General features: G+C 39.7%; 1 protein-coding gene across 1 annotated transcript in view; it reads left to right on the top strand.

The window, feature by feature from the left end:
* The window catches only part of LOC107706285 (uncharacterized), a 162,369-nt gene extending 145,104 nt beyond the window's left edge, over window positions 1–17,265 (top strand). The window contains exons 7-14 of the mRNA XM_016509964.1: window positions 3,231–3,487; window positions 5,732–5,868; window positions 8,091–8,212; window positions 10,418–10,535; window positions 10,908–11,072; window positions 11,712–11,925; window positions 13,197–13,635; window positions 15,352–17,265. Coding sequence (XP_016365450.1) covers window positions 3,231–3,487; window positions 5,732–5,868; window positions 8,091–8,212; window positions 10,418–10,535; window positions 10,908–11,072; window positions 11,712–11,925; window positions 13,197–13,635; window positions 15,352–16,353 — 2,454 coding nt within the window. The 3' untranslated portion in view covers window positions 16,354–17,265. The remainder of the gene's footprint in view (window positions 1–3,230; window positions 3,488–5,731; window positions 5,869–8,090; window positions 8,213–10,417; window positions 10,536–10,907; window positions 11,073–11,711; window positions 11,926–13,196; window positions 13,636–15,351) is intronic.
* The last annotated feature ends 4,180 nt before the right edge of the window (window positions 17,266–21,445 follow it).

Genomic DNA, 21,445 nt, shown 5'->3' with positions numbered 1-21,445 from the left:
GTATAGTGGACCCTATAGAGAGCCTAATTAATTTTCCATAATTGCTATTTCTCTGGAGAGCCATTTAAAAGAGAAACTGGAGAGTGAAACAGGAGAGAGAGGAGGAGGAATTTCCCGATTCTTCAAAAAAAAAAAAAAGAAAATCAGTTTCCTAGCTAGACCAGCATGAAACTAGCATAAACCAGCCTGTGTATTCAATTCAGGCTGGTCTTTTCAGGCAGGTTTATTATAAACAGGCGTGAGAGAGAGATGAGTGTGTATTCTAGATGTCAGTATCAGAACGCTGCTCACTAGGAGGGGCGTAGAGCGTGTGATGGAGTGATGAGAGAGGGAGGGAGGGAGAGTGAGTGATTGAGTTTGTGAGAGAGGAAGGGATGGGGTGATGAGTGTGTGCTCACAGTGTAAGTGACATCTCTTTTCCTCAGACAGATTGTCTCTCTCTGCCACTAATGGGATCCTGTTAGAAACCTTTTCTCTCCATTTATCCCTCTTCCTCTCTGTCCCTTTTTTTTGGCATCTTCCTCTTTTTCTCACCTTCAGAGAGATGAGTGTGTATTCTAGATGTCAGTATCAGAACGCTGCTCACTAGGAGGGGCGTAGAGCGTGTGATGGAGTGATGAGAGAGGGAGGGAGGGAGAGTGAGTGATTGAGTATGTGAGAGAGGAAGGGATGGGGTGATGAGTGTGTGCTCACAGTGTAAGTGACATCTCTTTTCCTCAGACAGATTGTCTCTCTCTGCCACTAATGGGATCCTGTTAGAAACCTTTTCTCTCCATTTATCCCTCTCTCTCTCTGTCCCTTTTTTTGGCTTCTTCCTCTTTTTCTCACCTTCATTTCTGTTCTTTTCGTGTTCCTTTCAGGTTTATATTTCAGTTGTCTTTCAACTGTCCCTTACCCACTGATTTGACTGAGTCATTTTAATCTTTCTTTCTTGTTGCAGCTTATAAGTTCATAGCAGAGTGTTTATTGGTCTATGTGAGCTTGTATACTACTATCGTTTGTAATTCATTCCTGTGATGGCAAAGCTGAATTTTCAGCAGCCATTACTCCAGTCTTCAGTATCACATGATCTTTCAAAAATCATTTTAAAATGAGAGCGTGTGATGGAGTGATGAGAGAAGGAGGGAGGGAGAGTGAGTGATTGAGTATGTGAGAGAGGAAGGGATGGGGTGATGAGTGTGTGCTCACAGTGTAAGTGACATCTCTCCTCCTCAGACAGATTGTCTCTCTCTGCCACTAATGGGATCCTGTTAGAAACCTTTTCTCTCCATTTATCCCTCTTCCTCTCTGTCCCTTTTTTTTGGCATCTTCCTCTTTTTCTCACCTTCATTTCTGTTCTTTTCGTGTTCCTTTCAGGTTTATATTTCAGTTGTCTTTCAACTGTCCCTTACCCACTGATTTGACTGAGTCATTTTAATCTTTCTTTCTTGTTGCAGCTTATAAGTTCATAGCAGAGTGTTTATTGGTCTATGTGAGCTTGTATACTACTATCGTTTGTAATTCATTCCTGTGATGGCAAAGCTGAATTTTCAGCAGCCATTACTCCAGTCTTCAGTATCACATGATCTTTCAAAAATCATTTTAAAATGATGATTAGGTGATCAAGAGGTTTGAGAGAGGCGGGGCATAGAGGACCTACAATAATGTACAGTATTTGAAAAATAGTGTGTTTTTTGAACATTAAAGCATGTCAACATATTCTGTTACACCAAATACACAAAATAATGATCTTTAAAATAGCATCATATGACCCCTTTAAGAAACTGTTTCATTTAAAAAATACGTCTTTGTCTTTTTCTGTCTTACAAATAAAATTATGTTGTCATTTATTAACCCTCATGTAACTTTGGACCTGTTTGACTTTCTTTTTTCTGCTAATTCTTTGGACACTTCAGTGACCTACAATCGAGTTAATCAGCTCTATGAATGACTTCTTGAGGTCTCTTGACCACAATCTAAGATCATTACCTGTAGTTTTGAGACCCAGGCCAAGATACCAAGTGATGAATCCCAGACCATGTTTATGAGAGTCCTTAAGACGAAGAGTCCAACTCTGATGTGATCTCTGTGAAAGTGGCATAGATTTGTAGTGACCACAGTGACCTGATGTCCTCCAGTCAGCACAGTTTAATTCATTTCAGAATTCACTCATTTCAGTCTGTCCTTCGGCTTGTCAGAGGAAACCGATGTGTGCCCCACTGACTCCTTCCAACCTCCACGTGGTCTTGCATTAGGGAGAGAGTGGGCAAATGTGTATGAATGTGTGTGTGTAGATAAATGAAGTAACAAAAGTGACCGTCGTAATGAGCCAGTCATTTCTGACTTCCTTAAGCCCCAGTCCAGCTACTCTTGCCAAAACCAGCCCATTACTCATTCCTGGTGTGCCAGCTTCACACACAACCCTCCCAGTGCCATATCCAGATCCAGATCCCATGACTCGTCACAATACAATAAATTCTGGGCCCTGATCCTGCTATTATCATGGCCAACCTCATCAGAGAACGTGATTGCATTTGAAGAGACTCTGATAATAATAATTAAAAAAACAGTAATTAAAGTCTGTCAGAATGTGCTATTCTTGGAATACCATACAGTGGCTTGTAGTTCAAATTAAAAGCAAAGTCATTGTCGGCAGGGATGGAGTGTGAGGTTGACATGCCCTGGGCATGGATTATTGCAGAAAGCAGCTCAACAAAACTAGCTTGTGGTATAGACAGTTTCATTGATTATAGTCAGAGCGATCCACTTTAATTTACTGCTCACTTCACGTTTAAACTGGATGTCAAAGATCTATCGGCACCACATTTTCCACTCGCATAGCAAACTGGCTTATTTATTATCCTATCAGTTTCTATCCACTGTAATTTTACAGCCTTTTCAGGTCATGCAATTGTTGGAGCATATATTGCAAACACAAGCAACAACATCACCAAAAACATATAACGATTTGATTAGGTATTATCATAGCAGATGGGTTTCTTTCTTGCTTCGCTCCAAGAACAGTCTATCATGTCATTAAGTTCTATCACCCTTTTGCATCTTATAGAAAGTAAATCGATTTTATTTTTTATTTTCCTGTACATAGATTCTATAGGTTGTGGTTGTGGTATGAGCTGTGATATGTGGTGAGTGTGATAATGTTCAGTTGTGGCGCTCATGTGGGCAGTATGAGCATTTCGGTCTTGTCATTACGTTTATGTTTCATACTCATGTTTTTGTTTGGTTTACAGGCAGTGGACTATGAGAGCCGTAGCTCCTACTCTTTCTCAGTGGAGGTTCTGAACCCCATCGTGGACCCTCGGTTCCTTCGGCGTGGGCCTTTTAAAGATCGTGCTTCGATCAGAGTGGCCGTGCTAGACGCAGATGAACCCCCTCGTTTCTCACGGACACGTTACAGAATGGATGTGTCTGAGAACCGCCCCCCGGCCTGCACAGTGGGACGGGTCAGTGCCGTGGACCCAGATACGGGGCTCACAAACAACATCAGGTACAGGCTGCATTCTTTCACTACACTAAATGTGTAGTTTAAAGTATTTATCAAAACTTTTATGTTCTGAATAAAATGACTTCATGCACCATCTTGAATGAAAATATTCGCTGAGCTCATGGACCCTTTTCCACATTTTCGGGGTTCTCAGAAGCAGAAGTTATCATAATTTGGTAAACTTCTATAGAGCAGTGTTATTTTAGTATCACTGAGATACTATTATTATTAATATTTTTAATGAGTTTTTATATTTTATTTATATCTTTTCTATATTTTTTATTTTATTTATATATAGTTATTATATTTTCCATTTTCATTTTAGTCAATGTTTTGGTAATTTTGTTGTGCATTTTTATTTGTTTATTTGTTTTTAAACGTATATGTATAGTTCTAATTCATCATTGTTTCAGTTTTAGTTATTTTAGTACATCAAATTAAACTAAATTAAAATGAGAAATTGTTTCATTGGCAACTAGCAGAAATAATACTTTTTTAATATTTTATTTTATTTCAGTTAATGGTTATTTTATATCAACTAACAATTTTTTTATGATTTTAGTTTTAGTTAACTACACTGAACAAAATTATAAACGCAACACTTTTGTTTCTGCCCCCATTTTTCATGAGCTGAACTCAAAGATCTAAGAAGAAGTCTTAGATCTTTGAGTTCAGCTCATGAAAAATGGGGGCAAAAACAAAAGTGTTGCGTTTATAATTTTGTTCAGTGTATAATAACCCTGCTATAGTGGTGAATGTAAACTACAACAAATATGTAAGGGATAATGTACATCCAGCCAGTTGTTATCGCAGAATAACCCCCGGCAGGGTGATCAGGACCCCGACACACCGCTTATTACACGGCTACTTGCCACATAAGTAAATAATTAGACACAAAATGTTGAGTTGAAATATTTGATCGCAACGCTTCCGTTAAGACAACAGTTGTGAGCAAGTGGCAGGTTCAAACTAGACAGTCATTAAGGGATACGGTGCAGTCATACCACTTTTTACACAATTTCACCACATAAATAATTAAGGCGATAAAATATATTGATTTAAGACAAAACTGTTTTAAAATCTTACCAGTTTGTTAGTTCTCTTTTAATCCATTACAGTGTACAAAACAATCGTCGCAAAATGGCAGCAGCTGCGTTTGTATGAAACGAGAGAGCGGGTCTGCGATACCAGGATGACGTAATTAAATAATTGTACACATAATATTGAATCGAGTTTTAATATCTTATTAACTAACCAAACGCAAAGCTTCCACCAAGAAAAACTGTTCCTAGCAAAAGTACAGCGCCGACTTCAGGTACCCGGATGAGCCTGTGTTATCAGCTTTTACCGGTTGTTATTGAGGGATGTCGCGACTGACCAATCAGAATCAAGTATTCCATAGTCGTGTAATAACAGGGGATAACATACCTCGGAATGTCGCGACTAACCAATCAGAATCAAGTATTCCACAGAGCCGTGTAATAAATGTATATATGTGTGTGTGTGTATATATTTCAAAAGAAAAAGTCCACATACCATTTCCACATATGGCTTTCCAAAAAAATGACAAAATGTTAAGAGATGGATCTCATTGGTCAGAGGAGAGAAACACTCACACAGCAGCGTTAACTAATTAATCAATGCTAATGTAATAAAACACAAAGTATAGTGTCTTAAATGTACATTACAATAAAAAAAAATGTAAATTAAAAAAACTGCTAAATTCACAAAGTTATTAACAGTGGAAACACATGCTGCTTTAGAATTTGGCTCTAGAGAGGAATCTAAAAAGGCAGCATAATTTTGCTGCCTGTTGTTTGGAACAGCCTTCGCATCAGGAACGTGCCTGGGATGCTTAAAGCAGCCGTCCGGTTAGGCAGCTTATTAGGCTTTGGAACAGAGCCATGATGTCATTAATTAATTATGGTTGTATGCTATTCTGTGTCTTATGTTAAAACACTTCAAAACATTATCACAGAGATTAGGGTATTCTTGTTACAAGGCGTGTTTCCACATGGAATGATCAATATTCATCCCAGTGAGCTATAGTTATTTTAACAGTAGTTAGGGATCTGAGGATTCTTACATTGCCAATCACGGCTCTTTTGTTTTCCGCTCCTGGGCTTAAAGCAGCTCCTGAATGACAGATTTTCTGATGAGCTGGGGCTTCATGCATCTGCTCACCTCTTGTGTATGCCACACGTTTCTCCCTCTCCGTTTGTCTTTTTTATCTTCTGTCTCCCTCAGGTTCTCCATCGATCCTCAGTCTGACCCAGAAGCTCTGTTCCGCATCACTCCAGACACCGGACTCATCACTACGGTGACCGAGCTGGACCGTGAGCACGAGCAGTGGCACAATATTACCATCATTGCCACACAGAGAGGTACATACACAGAGTCACACTTTTAGGGAAGTAGTGAGCTATATCACAAGCTACAAATAAAAGTAGCTAACTACATGGAAGCTAGTTAATTATCCAGTTATATAATAATATAATTAACATAATTGGATGAATATCCATATATAGTTGTCCAGTTATATAATTTAATCAGAGCTCAGAAGTTTCTGAATCATTGAATGAGTATGTTTTGATTAGGGTGAGAGCATTACACTTGAACATAGTGTAATACAATAACAACAAAAATAGAATATAGCTAAATATTACTATAATATTGCTAAATGTATCTAAGTTAGATATATTCTATAGAATATATCTAAATATATCTAACAAAAAGGGCAGTGACTTCTGCACATCAGTTTTATTTCAGTATTTTTATATACAATTTTAGTATTTATTAATATTTAGAATTAGATTTTCTTTTCAGGTTTCCTTTTAATTGTAGTTTTTGTAATTTTGTCTCTTTTTTAAATATTCTGTGTAGCTTTAATTTGCTTTCAGTTTGATTCAGTTAATTGCCAAGGCAACATTTCATAATTTTAATTTGAATGTTTTTTGTCTAATATTTACGTTTCATTTTATTTTATTTCATTTAACAAAAAAGTTTTTTAGTTAACACTAACAACACTGCTGCACACAGGCATGAATCAGTGAATCATTTCTTTTTGAAAAGGTTTGTTTGGATAGTGGAAATGAACCAGTTTGAAAAGAAACAAATCATCGAATCATGTCTTTGTGCAGAAATCACTGCCTCTTTTTATTGAGAAATAATTACATATATTTAAGTATTTTACATATGCTTAAGTTTAAATCACTAAAATGACTCAGACTTTCCAACGTTGTTACATTTAAGAGAGAATACAGTTCAGGAGAGCACGTTAGATTAATGCCTCAGTTTGCTCGGCTGTGTGCACAATATAATGGGACATTAAAAACAGTGATTTGTCACGCTACACCACAACGTGTTTCAAAAGTAGCTTGTTACTGGAAAAACTGCACTATTTTGAAAATTGCAGAGCTACTGTCACTACTGGAAAATGTTAGCATTGCTATTTATAGTTCATAGCTCCTTAAGGTACACTGACTTGGACATCAGCAGTATGGCATTCTGATCATTATGTCGAGGATGCTTAATACGGGTTGAAAATGTTCATGCCACCATGTCTACTAGTAAATATAGTGATGCTAACAAGTTCAAATCCAGTTTGCAACATTACTGATCACAACCTTTACATCATGTCCTCTTCTCTCGAAACTGTCTAGTTTATAAGGTTGCAATATCAATGGCTAAAATGTAATGGATTTGTGTTTTTTATGATTTATTTATTATGTATGCATGGATTAAATGCTTTAAACATACATTGAATTTGTACTGCTCAGGGGAGAGGCATGTTACTAGAGGATCTATGGTGCTGTGTTACAGTATGGAAAGTAGGTCTAAGCAGCTTCAGGGAGGCCTGATGGCTATTGTAGGCGAAGCCTTTTCCCAGTAATGTGAAGCAGTGGGCACTAATCCACAACATCATGTCACAGCTCTATGTGTATGTGTGGATCCAGTCCAAAACATTTGTGTGAAAGCAGTCCAAACCACAGGCAAGTGTGTGGGACTGAATTATAATGAGAGAGACAGAATGCTTCAATTTCTCTTTAGGCTCACACCAATCCATTAAGTTTGTTTTCCAGTGCAACCTAAACTGTACCAATATGCCAACTGAAAGCTATTCTGAATTAAAAGCTCCTCAAAGCTATTTGTTTGTCACGACAAGCCATTCGTCTAGAATATGAAGAGAGGCTGTTGAAATCTTTGCGAAACTCTCTTTTACAAAACCTAGTGAGGTGCCATGCTACTGCTACCTAGCATTCTGACCATTTGCCCATCAGGGGAAGTAGCTAATTGCACTAAAATCTACATGGGAAAAAGTACAGTAGTCTGCTATATTGAAGCTACTTGAAATGTTTTCATGTGTGATATATTACAACAAATGCTAGGCAGCTCACTAGGTTTGGGAAAAGAGCATGATTGTGTAAAAAATGTCACCATTCAACATATGATTTCTCATTAAAACGTGCACATGGAAGTGTGTGATAAACTTTACAAGAGGACAGTTTACCTTCAGTGGCCGAGACTCAAGGCGAGCATGTCTCAAGCTGTGTTGTGCGTGTGTATTTTTGGTGACTTCCTTTTTCTGCTCTCTCAACTTCCTCAGATAACCCCAGCCAGGTGTCTAGGGTGGTGGTTGCCGTAGAAACATTGGATTTAAATGACAATGCACCCGAGTTGGACAGGCAGTACACCACAGCCATGTGTGACTCGGCCTCCAAGGGACAGGTGAGAGAACAAGCCACATGTTATAATGGATGCAAGGAAGGTCATACTTGTCTCCAATGACTAGTTCATTTGTTACTCCACCAGAATGTAAAAGCACAGGAAATGCTCTAATGAGAGTCCTTTTGTTAAGCTCTGCAATTAGGTAATTGTCACAGATGAATTATGGGTGATTAATTACCTTTTCTCAGCCCTTCAGCCCTTTAGACTCACGCTCTTTGTGTTCATATGGATTTGGTGGTGCTTAAAGTTTTTTTTTTTTCAGTCATTTTTTTTGAGCACATCTGTGAATGTGTCCATTTATACAGCCTGCACGCTGATTGATTAGTTCTGCCGTTACCCTGCAGCTGAATCATTGCTGTTCTCATATACAGGATGCTTCACACGTTCTCATCTCCTCTATAGATATACATTATAATTTGCTCATCTTTTGGTCTGTTGGCTTTCCATCCATTTTGCCTCTCATTCCAGTTCTCTCATTCGTTTCGAGTGCCTGTCTTTCCATGATTCTGTAGTGTTTTTTCCCCCTTGTCTGACTCATGTCTTTTCTTTAACTCTTAATTGGGTGGCATGCAGCTGTGAAGCTGTCATAGCTTGTTTCCTTTCTCCTGTCTTCATCATTTCGCTGTCTTCACAGCTTATGGTCAAATGAAAGCTTATTGTGATTTCCCCAATTAGGATTAGTAGGTCTTGGATCAACGTTATTATTAACCTTGTTGGTCCTGGAGCAACATTGGATGGGTTTACATGCACTTTAAGTTTGATATCAGTCTGATTTGTCTGTTCATATTGAATGCAAAAAAGGATGTGGCTTGAAACAATTAAACAAACAACAAATTGCAGCCAATCAGAACGATGTGTCTCATTTTGCAAACTCTCTTTCACTCGCAACGTGCTGCAGCTGAAGAGCATACAACTAAGAACACATAGTTTGTATTTTAATGATTTCAGTGATGCTTTATCAGTGGGATTTGTACATTTTTAAATTTTCTATTTTAACATATTTTAAAATGTATTCCTGTGACAGCTGTATTTTAAGCAGCCATTTCACCAATCTTCAGTGTCACGTGATTCTTCAGAAATCATTCTAATACGTTGATTTGGGGTTATTATTATTATCAATGTTGAAAATTTTAAATAGAAATATTTTGCAACATTATAAACATTTGTACTGTCACATTTGTCATTTTAATGCATCCTTGCTGAACAAAAGCAATTTCTTAAAAAAATCTGACTCCTAAACTTTTTAACGATATTGTATATTTAGTGTAAATTTCAATGTGAGTGGTGCAACTAGATGCAATGTAGCAGACCTATCAACCAAATGACCAACAAACTGTTGTCTTACTGGTTGCTTGTGATTGTAGCTGGTTATGACAAAAACTCTCATTGAGACAAAAGAGGTCCCTTTTTCGATTTATCTTGTTAGGGCACAGTGTAATTTCCTTTTGAGAAAAGGTCTTACTGAATGCTGGAAGGTCTTACTGGAAGCTTGCATAACTTCTTACTGCAAGTCACATTATGGAGAGGCCTTTTTCGATTTATCTTGTTAGGGCACAGTGTAATTTCCTTTTGAGAAAAGGTCTTACTGAATGCTGGAAGGTCTTACTGGAAGCTTGCATAACTTCTTACTGCAAGAAACCGAAAAGTTTGGTGACCCTTTAGATTATGAAAACTACTAATGTGACTTGACATTATCACCGTGCAGCTCTGAAATCACAGAAAAAAAAACTTTTTTCATGCCTCAGCAGAACTGCCTAACCCACAGCTCTGATCTGCATCAAACGGCCCATTTTTGTTTGAACTTTTTCCCTAATGTGTGGGGGGAGCATTGCAAAAACAGACCCATCAAGTGATTATTTGTAGTTTAAGTGGATCTCTGGAGTCGGCGCCTCATTTTTAGAGCACATGCTAAAGCTGTGTCTATGTTTGGGTGTTCCCCAAGGCTCGCTACTCGGTCAGAGTTAATTATTGTTTGACTGCGCGGTGTGGGCTAATCAGTCTCTAGCTACCTATTTGCAAAGGTGCTGGTGAGGTTAATGCTGATATCTGAGATTAAAATGTGGATCGTTTTTTTTTAAATGAATCTCTCCTCTCTCTCTCCATTATTATTTTGCTCTCCTTCTCTTTCTCCCCTTCCTCCCTTTTGGCTCTGCCCCTTATTTTGTTTTTCTCTCTCTCCATCTTTCTCCTATCTCATTTTCTCAGGTGGTGCAGGTGTTGCGGGCGATTGATAGAGACGAGGGAGGAAATGACAGCACCGTCCATTTCAACATCCCTCCGGACTCCAACATTGCCCTCAACTTCAGCATCAGGGAGAGTGGAGGTTTGCAGTCTCTTCCAAAATTTGTTTCTCCCACCCAGCCATGAGCATCGGCATCTCTCTTGATCCGTTAGTCTGTGTCTGCAACCGCATTGTGTGGCTGCTTTGTGCCTTGCTCCTTTGTTTTCCCTATTGTTTGCTTTTGCTTCTCTGCCACATCTATCTTCTCCCGGCACACACAGACAAAATGTGCTCTGGCATTCATGCTGCATTTGAACTCACTGGTCTGTACAAATGTTATACGAGCAGCAATGGAATTAAACTGCACTCGATTGAGTTAAATTAAATTAAAGTTCCATCGAGTTCAATTTAATCTAAAAGCCCCCCTTTTTTCCTGTGTATCTCCATTTCTTTGCTATTATTCTCATTTTCTAGGCCCCACTGCTAGTTTGGTGTTGGCGTCACCTTTGCAGACACTGTCTCGCTCTACTTCATCCTCCCTCACTCTCTACGTACCGCTGGTCCTGAGGGACGGGGTCTCTGGCTTGACCAGCACGGGGACAGTCACAGTGTCCGTATGTCCCTGTCTGAGGGGAGCAAGTTGGAGCTAAACTCTGCAGGACACCGGCCCTCCAGGACCGAGTTTGGACAGCCCTGGTTTAGTGCAACTTCCAAATGGTAATGGTAATGTACAGTCAGATTATCATTATTGCAAAATAAACACAGACAGTGTGGTCAGGACCAAGACTCAGAGCACATCTGAGTTTAAATTATTTTGTAATTTTACCTTTATCTGTGTTGTTATTGGTAAACTGAAACTAAAGGTATTAAAATAATCATTGTAATTGAAATAAAATAAAAACTGCAATGAAAATTAGAAATGTTGCCTGTTTAGGTCACTTGGATTAACGCTCTTATATACAGCATTGTCATTGACGACGGTGAATATTAGTGTCAGACCACTGGATGCAACGATTGACCAATCAGAATCGAGAATTCCCTAGAGCTGTGTAATAAATGTAATTATGGGGCATCAGTCTGTGTAAGTGTTAGTTTGCCAGCTGCTCTAATGTGTCTATTGAGTACCTGCTTTTCTATAGCACCATGCAATTTTATTGCAAAAATTTGTCACCCAACACAAACATACACGTCCTCCCTTTTTATAAATGGCATCATAAAACGCTTACTCTTTTTCTCTTCATCTCTCACTGTTTTCTTTCCCTCTTTATTTCTCCTCTCTTTCTCTAGCTGTCAGTGCTTTGTCTCTGTCCCTGCGCAGGCAGAAAAGGGACTCGCTCTCGCCTTTAGAGGAGGATGATGTAAGAGAGAATATCATCACGTATGATGATGAAGGAGGGGGTGAGGCTGACACAGCTGCGTTTGACATCACAGCGCTGCAGAGCGCCCCACATAACGCACGCAGGGGGTACCGCACCCTGGACAGCAGGAACATGTGAGTGGTGCTCAGCAGGGCGCATCTGATGAAAGATTACATCGGCTACATCTGTTACATCAACTCATGTTTCCTGCACATTAATAAAGAAGTGCTCAATGCACTTAAAAGGCTAGTTCACCCAGAAATGAATTCTGGCATAATTTACTCATGCTGTTTGAAGTCTGTATGTTTTGTTTTTCATCCCATGGAACACAAAAGGAGATGTTGAACGGAATGTCCTGACTGTTCTTTTCCATACTACACAATTTAAGTTTTAACATTTGAAAATACATTAAGACAGCCATAAATGTTGGTATTATAATTTTGTAGCTGTACTGTAAAATAAAACTGTTGTTAATATTATTATTATATTTTTCTTAAATAATAATTATTAATATTATTAATAATAATAAATATGATTATTATATTTTATAGTCATATTGATATATAATCACAACATTTTTGGACAAATGCAGCCCTACAAACAAGCACAGCAAACCTGGAGCTGTTTAAGAAACCATTACAATTTTTATCAGAAAAATCACTTTTTTTTTTTTGCTCCAAATTGTGCATCCCTACTTTTAATTCTGCCTTAAATCTTCTGCAAAACCCTTAAAAACCATGAAAAATCGTATTTATAGTGATTTATTTTAATAAATCGCGGCCTTTTAGGCACTGTACTTCTTTTGGGATGTAATAATTCCATTGTCTATGATGAATGATGAGTTGATCATTGTTTATTTTATGTTGAAATGTTACAAGGAATTGGTAAGTTTTCACATTTAATTTTCACATTGGTTTTGTTTTTAGAGAAATAAATCAGTTTAATCCGTTTAAATCAAAAGCGCAAATCAAAGGCGCACATCAAACAAAAGCAGAAGTAGGCTTGAAGAGTGTGAGCTCCCAGCAGACCACATCATCTGAAACACCTGTGACTTTATCACATTTATCACATTACCTCTCCTGAGGCTGCACACAAACTCGAGAAAAACATACAGGTAAAACGTAATTAAACAATATGACTAAAAACAAAACAAAAAAAAAAGCAACTATCACAATCTGTCATTTTTCATGACTCATGAAAGCCATGGCAGATGGGAAGATTTCATGTGAATAACCTTTGTATTTTGGTCTGCTTCTAATACAAAGCTATTGTATGTCTTCACAAGATTTGAAATATCCTGCACAAGTCATATGGACTACTTTTGTGGTGCTGCCGTTTATTTTCTATTTTATTTTATTTTATCTGCATAAAACTTCCTTTCATGATAAATTCTGTGTTCCCTCAGACGTTATTCACAACACGGTCAGGACAAGTCTCGGACGTATAGCAGCTGGGCTCAGGCTGGAGCGATGGACCCCGGGCAGTACGCCAGTCAAGGAGCCCCTCTATATGGGCGGTTTTGCTACAGCACCCACACCCTCCCAGTGCTGCGTCGCTCACAGGGCCCCTATGAGCCTGGCATATCTGAGTTGGCTTACCGCTTACCTGGGAATCAACCAGACCATTCTCTAGTCATTCAAAACCAGGCAGCTGTGGTTGGACCTCTGGAGCCCGGGGCTATTTATGTGCCAACAGCAGAGGCCAGTCATGGTTCTAAAGAAGGGACAGCATCTCAGGATGGAGCCACCACATCTGAGGGAGGAACGCCAAGGAAGAATGACTCAAAGGACGATGCAAGCAGGGATGCCCAGCAGAGTCAGAGTCAAAGCCAAGATCTGGATTGGGTAAAACAACATACTTAAATCTTTATTATTTATTTAAGAAGCTTAGAATCACCATGTTCAGAATCACAAAGTTGCTTGTATAGCCAGTATTTGGGGTAAAAACCAAAGGGAGCTAATTAAATTGATTTATTTAATTCTCCAGAGACCTTTAAATCATACATTATTGTTTAATAATGAATGGACTTTCAAACAAACAGCAATACTGACAAGGCAATTAGAAAACCTATCGTTGCTTTTGGCTGGATAAGTTAAACAGCTTTAGTAAACCGAACGTGAACACAGAGCCTAATAAAAAAAGAAAGTGTATGGCTAATTTTAATTCAAAGACTCGCTTCTCAGTCACACTCCGACAGCATCGAATCCGTGTATTATGTCTAATAAACATTAATTGAACTGGAGACTGGGAAACAATTTTGCATTTGATATTAATATTCATTTCACGATTTGTGTTTCTCTGGGACAGTTGTCACACGGAGATCCAGTTTTAACTGAAAAAGCGTGAATTTAAAAAGAAAATTACACTGCAGAAAGCCATGTGTAATAAAATTTTTTTACAATTTTGATTTGCAACAAAATATTGTTGTAAGTTACTTGCTGTCATAGAAATTCATGCATACCGTCACGCATCTAGTGAATTTTAATGTCTGATTTTAAACATATACACATTTAAATACACAATGCAGACATATGGCGCTTTTCCACTGCACAGTACGGCTCGGCTCAGCTTGCGTTTCCACTGTTTAGTACCGCTTTAGAGTGGGCGGGATTATAGACATGTCGATAAAACTTTTTAATTCCACGTCGTCCCATCAAGCTCTTGCTGGATCCGCTCCTCGGCTATCAATGAGAGGAACGTCTGCACTTCCTCAACAGACCACGAAGCCATTATTTTGTTGTTTAAAAAAAGGTGCGCTCGTTCAAAACTGTTGCATTCGTTCAAAAGCTCCTCGGCTATCAATGAGAGGAACGTCACTTCCTCAACAGACCACGAAACAGCCATTATTTTGTTGTTTAAAAAAAGGTGCGCTCGTTCAAAACTGTTGCATTTGTTCAAAAAAATCCTCGCTGGCTGTGCTGATTTAATCTAGCAGGTCTAGTGTCTCGTGTCACAAGTTCAATCAGTGATCAGCAGGATTTACACGTCACATTTTGGTAACAGTACAGCTCGCTTGGAACCTCAGCTGAGGTGGTACTGAAAAAAGTACCAGGTACCAGGTACTGTACACAGTGGAAAACCCTCCAGAAGCGAGCCGTACCATGCAGTGGCAAAGCACCTATATTTACCCACTGAAAGAGACACATTTTTGATTTATTAAAAGTGAGGAGAACACATCCTATGTGTGAAAATATGTTGTTTTGCACATCCCTAGATAGCTGGTAGGTTAGTTTTTGCTAGTTTTTTTTCTTGTAGGTGCAGAACAGGTTGACGATGAAGGTGTATTTTCACATATTGTCTCTCTTTCTCCTCATCCTCATTTCACAGTGCAGCATTAGCTCTTTTTAGAGCTCAATTAACCTGGTTCAGCTATTGTCAACTGTTTCTCCCTCTCCATCTGTCTGACTGTCACTTCCTCTACTCACTAACACTTTACTGTCTCACTTCATTGTTATCACATTTTTCACTGTTTTCACCTGCTCATTGTGAAATATCTTCTGCTTTCTCTTCCCTTTCTTAACAATCCTCTCTCTCACACACGTCCCTCTGCTGAATAACAGAAGAATAAACTCATCCTTACCTCCCGCTCTAACCCTACTGCTCCTCCCCGTCCCCGACAGGTCCAGCCAGACATGGCTCCCCGTGAACGAGAGCTGGTGTTGACCCGTTCCGGCTCAGTAGCTGGGCCAGGCCCCACCGGCAGTTGGGTGTGTGACTCCGCCACACTGCCCCGAGCTGGGCGGCACTCCTTGCGGAGCAGTCTTTCCCTAAGTAGGAGCGGCGCTGGACCTGCCGAGTCCAACCATCCTGGGGTGGCAGACGCTCCCAACGGAAGCACAGAAATGCAGTCGGTCAGCAGCAATTACGCCACCATCCTGCAGGGGGAGCAGCAGAGGGACTACTCGGGGACTCTGGGACGGGGCGGGCTGGAGATGGGCAGCGGATTTGTGGTGGGAAGGCCCGAGAGAGAGGCCAGCATTCCACTGAGTGCTGGGATATATCCGGAAGGTGGCGGGTTCATGGGAGACTGGCACGAACCGGTGGGGATAACCGGGTACCCGCTGGGCAGGAGGGATATGACGCCCCAGCTGCTTCCATACCCCGGCCAGGGCCGGGGAGCTTTTGGGGGCATCCTGGGTTATGGTGGAGCATGGCCCTCAGCACCTGAGGAGTCCGGAAGAGGGGCGCCCATTGGAGGTGCTCACTCTCTCGCCCTAAGGGTTGGCGAGTTCCTGCGTCTGCGCCTTGCGCAGGTGACCTTCGACCCCTCGCAGCCGCCGTACGACTCTGTGCAGGTGTACGGGCTGGAAGGCACAGGCTCACGCGCCGGGTCCCTCAGCTCCCTGGACAGTGAGGGAGGCAAAGACGCCGAGAAGGAGGTGTGGGGATCAGGTCTGGAGGATTGGGGCCCACAATTCCAGAAATTAGCCCAGCTTTTTAGGGAAAGGGAGAAGGAGAACGGAGAAGATGATGGAGATGTAGAAGCCAGCAAAAAGCACAAAGATATCGAATGGGAAGAGAAGGGTGAGCAGTCTGGAGACGAGGAGCAGGCGAATGTCTGAGAGAGCGAGAAGGAGAGGGGTTGGGTGGGACAGTGATTAAAAGGCAACAAGAGCTGGAATAATGAAAAGTGAAGGGTAAGGAGGGAGAGACGAAGAGGAAAGGTAATAAGGGAAGACAGGGAAAAATGAACAGAGAGAGCAAAGGCAGTGGAGAGAGTGATTGATGCAATTTGAAGCAATAAGTGCTGAAAAGCTGATGTGTGAGCACAGAGCGGTGCTTCTTTAGCCAGCATTTAACATTCCTTAAGTGTGTTTGGCAGTAAGCGAAAAGCAAAGTTCACTGTATTCCAGATCACATTTAATTACGATAGAGAAAGAATAAGATTTCAACTCTGATTTTTGTGGCAGCGTGAAAGACAATGGCACCACGGGGGAATGAGAAACACAAGGCCGGAATAACACAGATGAAAAGGTATGGCAACACACGAGGGAATAGAAAAATTAATATTTGTACAGAAATTGTTTATACATCCACAAAAGCAAGAGATCTGAATTATTCATAAGAAAGCACTGAATATTACAGTAAAGTCCTGAATAAGTGTCTGCACAAAGATTCTCGGTGTTTACACATACACACAGATGAAAACAAACACGCATCAATTTTAAACCCTGCTTGGAAATTCTGTTTTGCGGATGTCTCATTGTCAGGGTTCAAAATGACACATTTTTGCCAAGAACAGATTGTATACGAAGTTGCTCAAGAAAAAAAAAAAGATGACAAAATTAAAATGTAGTGATGCTAAAATTGTGCAAAACATATGCACAAACAACCATTACTTGTCAAAAAAAATAAATCCCACATTTAAAAAGTGAAGATTTATGAGAGCTGACAGGTCTGCTTCAGCTAGAATGCACTTTTATACATGATGTTCGCAAATAAATTACAAATGTTGTTGTTGTTGTTTTTTTTTATTGGAGGAAAAAAAACATGAAAAAGATGTTCTATGTAAATGCATTTAAATGTAAATATCACTGAATGCCATTGTGAAAAGTGACAACAGTACTGTAGTCTTCAAGTAACAAAAAATAATAATAAAATGAAAACTGAGAAGATTATATATAATGCCACTTCGAAATCCACTGGATATAACTGGAAGACACTGGATTGACTGAAGCAGAGTAAACACTGCCACAGTACAATGTCGGATGTGTTGCTCTTCCCGAACGGAACATTTATTTTTACTTGAATTGAATGAAGAAGCTCCAAATAAATATATATGAAGTCCTTTTTCTGGGATGAGCTCACACTCCTGATTAATCACACTGTCTGTGGCCACAAGGACTCACTGTGACTGGACTGAACCAGAACCACTGTTCCACTGCACAATCATGTGCACAAATACCAGGGCGCTTCATGCAGTACGAACCCACACCTTCCCAAACAACCCAACAAATGTCATTCTTTGTCAAAATGTGAGCCTAAAAAGGTTACATGAAATATTCATGTCTATACTAGTGTATGTTAAGAAGAATGATTAAAGAAAAGAAGATCCCCTAGAGCTGATTTGATTAGGAATAAAGGCCCATTCACACCAAGAACGATAGCTTTAACGATAATTACATAATTAGCGTACACACTAACACACAATCATCTGCAGCTGTAAAGCAGGATTGATTCTGATTGGCTGTTTTTAACATTCATCAGTTGGAAAAAAAAATCGTTCTGAAAGTGATTCCAACGCTATCGCTCCTCTGTGCCGTTATCGTTATGGCATGGACTTCCCTATTCTTATAGAATTAGAACGCTTAGCATTATCGAAATAGTTATCGTTTTTGGTGTAAATGGGTCTTAACAGTTTAAAGAATTGATTCCTTCCTGTGTCATTGCCTATTTTTTTCGGGTAGATTAGGTCAGTTGTAATCTGGGTGTGGAGTTTCTTGCATTCATCCTGGTTTCTGCCGTCTTATTGGACTGCATTGATGTGGCCCCGAGTGGGCCCTGTTGGTACTGAGGTCTCACAATGGTGTGTACTAAAAATGTATTTATTCTGTTGTATTTTTTGCTTTTCTTTTTTGTAAATTTGAATAAAGACAGTATGTTTTGAGGTGATGTGTGTGCGACCTGATGTGTATATGCTCGGTTTATTTATTTTATTTTAAGAAAAACTCTTAACTGAATTGACTTTTGGCTCTTGCGTGTGTCTTCTAGTCCATGTTTGTCTCTGCTGAGTAAATGAAAGTGCTGGCTTTGGAGATGTCCATAGAGGCTCTTCAAACAAGGACAAAGTTGACAGGGAGTAAACACAATGTCTAGTCCACTTACTCCCAAGCTGTTTGACAGACTTACAACTAAAGGTCAATAATGGAAACTGAGAGTTCAGATCGCACTTTAAGACAGACAAAAGTTTACTGCAAGGTTCACCTTGAAATTCGCTCTATCTGAAGTCTGGATTACATCAAATAAGTGGGATTTATTAGTGGGCCTGACAAGCCTTAGTTCATCTGATGAAAGTGGGGAAAATAAGGTCGTTTCAAACCACTGCACCTGCGAGTCAAGCCTGCTTATCGTTCACTTCAATCCTGCAATATGTGTGTGTGATTGTGTTTCAGTTAGCGAATACCACAAGTGCCTGCAAATAAACAAGCCAAACACTGCCATCTTTTCGATTCGAGGCTGGTTAATTATTCATGAGTTCCAGCGCATATCCTGTTAGATTAAATTTGGTTTAATTATATTCGCGATGCTTGACGTAGGAAATAGTAGACTAGAATGAGAGAGACAAAGAGAGTGTAATTGCTTAAAAATTCACTTAGATCAGGAGAAGGATTCAAAATGATTTGCGGAGAGGGATGAATGCACGCTCTGTCCTTGAGTTACATAATGAATTGATGTGCAGGTTATTACGCAATGCGCAGTATATCTAAATAGGCAGGGCGTGAGAACTTGGCACACATGCACATACAGAAAAAATATTTTGAGTTTTTAGCTTTTTTATGCAAACAAATAAGATAGCTTCTGGGGGTCGCCGTGATTTTGCCAAGTAAGACATGCTCCTGGATCACCATCTTTTGTTGATCCTGGATCAACATTACTGTCCAAAAATATAGACTAAACCCAATCCCTACCCCTAAACCTAACCCTACCCATAATTTATTCCTAAAATCAGTGTGAAATGATAGCTGATTAACAAGGGTGTAGAAGCACCTAACCCTGATTGTAAGCCTAAAACAGACATTTCCTGAAAAGTTATCCCTCAATTCTGATTGGTTAATTGGAATGTTGTTCCAGGATCAACAAGGATGTTGATCCAGGAACATGTACTTGGTCAAATCACGGTCATCAGCTTCTGGGCATGTTTTGTGAAGCAGTGATACCACAGATGGGTTATTTCTAAAAGTAGTGTCAGAAGATTTAGGTTTTTTCATAGACAGGAAAACATTTCTCACAGAACACATGGAGCACAGAAGTATGCCATCAATGATAAGAACAAAAAAGAATTTACCATAAATACATTAATTCACTGCAAAATGTCCTCATTAAAGATTAATTTGGTGAATTGCCCTACAATCCTGCACGACTCAGAATGGAACTATAGATTCAGCGTGCAGCTCAACCACAAGACATCTGGAAGAGGTATGCTAACTTTAAGTACTTCTCGGTTTTGCATTTTTTAACTGCTTTCTCTGGGACACCAAAATGCCCACCAACCTTGATAATTAGACCGCTAAATACTTGGCCCACTGAGGCAGTGGATTGAAAGGGACAGCAAAAATTTACTTCCTGCAGGTCTTAAGGCTGGAGCTGTACGCTACACGCCATATTTAGCTACATTACCGCAAACTGCCTTATGTGGGGGTCAGGTGGCTTTAATATTTACAAAGATAGAAAAACATTGTGGTGACAGCCAACAGTCCCCATGAGGAATGTATGAACATATACGAATGATCATGCGTGCAAGTTTTTATAAGGGGTTTAGGGAATAGAAGATTTCCTTAGGTCAGATTAAAGGAGCAGTAAGCCATTTCTGAGAAAAGAGAAAAGCTGTTGAAAGTTGACTGGACCGAGCACCAAAACACACTTGCAGCCAATCACCAGTAAAGGGCGTTTCCACTCATGATTTGGGGGCGGAGCTATCAAAATAGGGATGTGATCTTTTTTTGGGTAGGGGCGTGTTTGTTTTGGTTATTTCAAATATCGCATGTTTGTTTGCAGCATAAGAAAAATCTACAGCAACTATTACCTAATTCTCCCTGATGTTCCCCGTGGCTCTCCTGGCTTCCTCCTGTGTGTAGACTTTAGAAGCTGGAGTGGCAGATTGTTTTGTGTTGTGTTGTGCTATATGTGTTAAATGAAATCTTCATTAACAATCTTAATTAGTGTTCGATCTCCCAAACAGTAAGCTGACAGAAAAAGTAGTGAAGGGGTCTCTGGGTTGAAGACTGATAAGAGTAACAGAAATGACACAGAAATATTTTTATACAATCTACTTAATATTCAGACATTGACAAAATTGGCAGAGTCTTAACTTTGATAAAGTATATCTCTTTGGTTTTGAGACTTTAGTCTTTGCAACTTCAGGGATCTTATCTATGCACAATCAGCTTGTAACACTCCAAAGAGAAAGGAAAACTTCAAATTGCATCATATGACCCCTTTAATTAATAATAATAATAATAATAGGCATCCACACAAATATTTGGAAACAATTATGGCAAGAAGAATTAGAGTTATCCAGTTTGAGGAATGGCCTTGTTGATTTAGCTTACAAGATGGTGCTGCCATCTAATGGACACAATAGTAATAAACAGTCCAAGATTTTGTGTTTTTGATCCTGCTGCAGTCGCATTCTTGTGCCAGCAGATTTGAAACGATATGAGGATGAGTAATTGATGACAGAATTTTCATTTATGGGTGAATAATCCCTTTAATAATTCAAGCCTTATTGTTATTGAGAGACAAAATATGGCAGAGGGAGGATTCAGATGTTTATTTGAATTAATTAGAATAATTACTTAGAATCAGGCCGTCCTTAGACGGGTCCTTGAGGGGCCCCCGAGGCGAATGGACTGAGGGGGACCCCTGCCCCCCGGAACGCGATCGCGACCGGACCGAGGGGGGCCCCGCGTCAGCTAAGGACGGCCGTGCTTAGAA

This window comes from Sinocyclocheilus rhinocerous, unplaced genomic scaffold, assembly GCF_001515625.1.
Source record: "Sinocyclocheilus rhinocerous isolate Xijiao unplaced genomic scaffold, SAMN03320098_v1.1 scaffold444, whole genome shotgun sequence".
Classification (NCBI taxonomy): Eukaryota; Metazoa; Chordata; class Actinopteri; order Cypriniformes; family Cyprinidae; genus Sinocyclocheilus; species Sinocyclocheilus rhinocerous.
The sequence above is the reverse complement of the archived record's forward strand: the minus strand, read 5'-3'. Positions and strand labels throughout refer to the sequence as shown.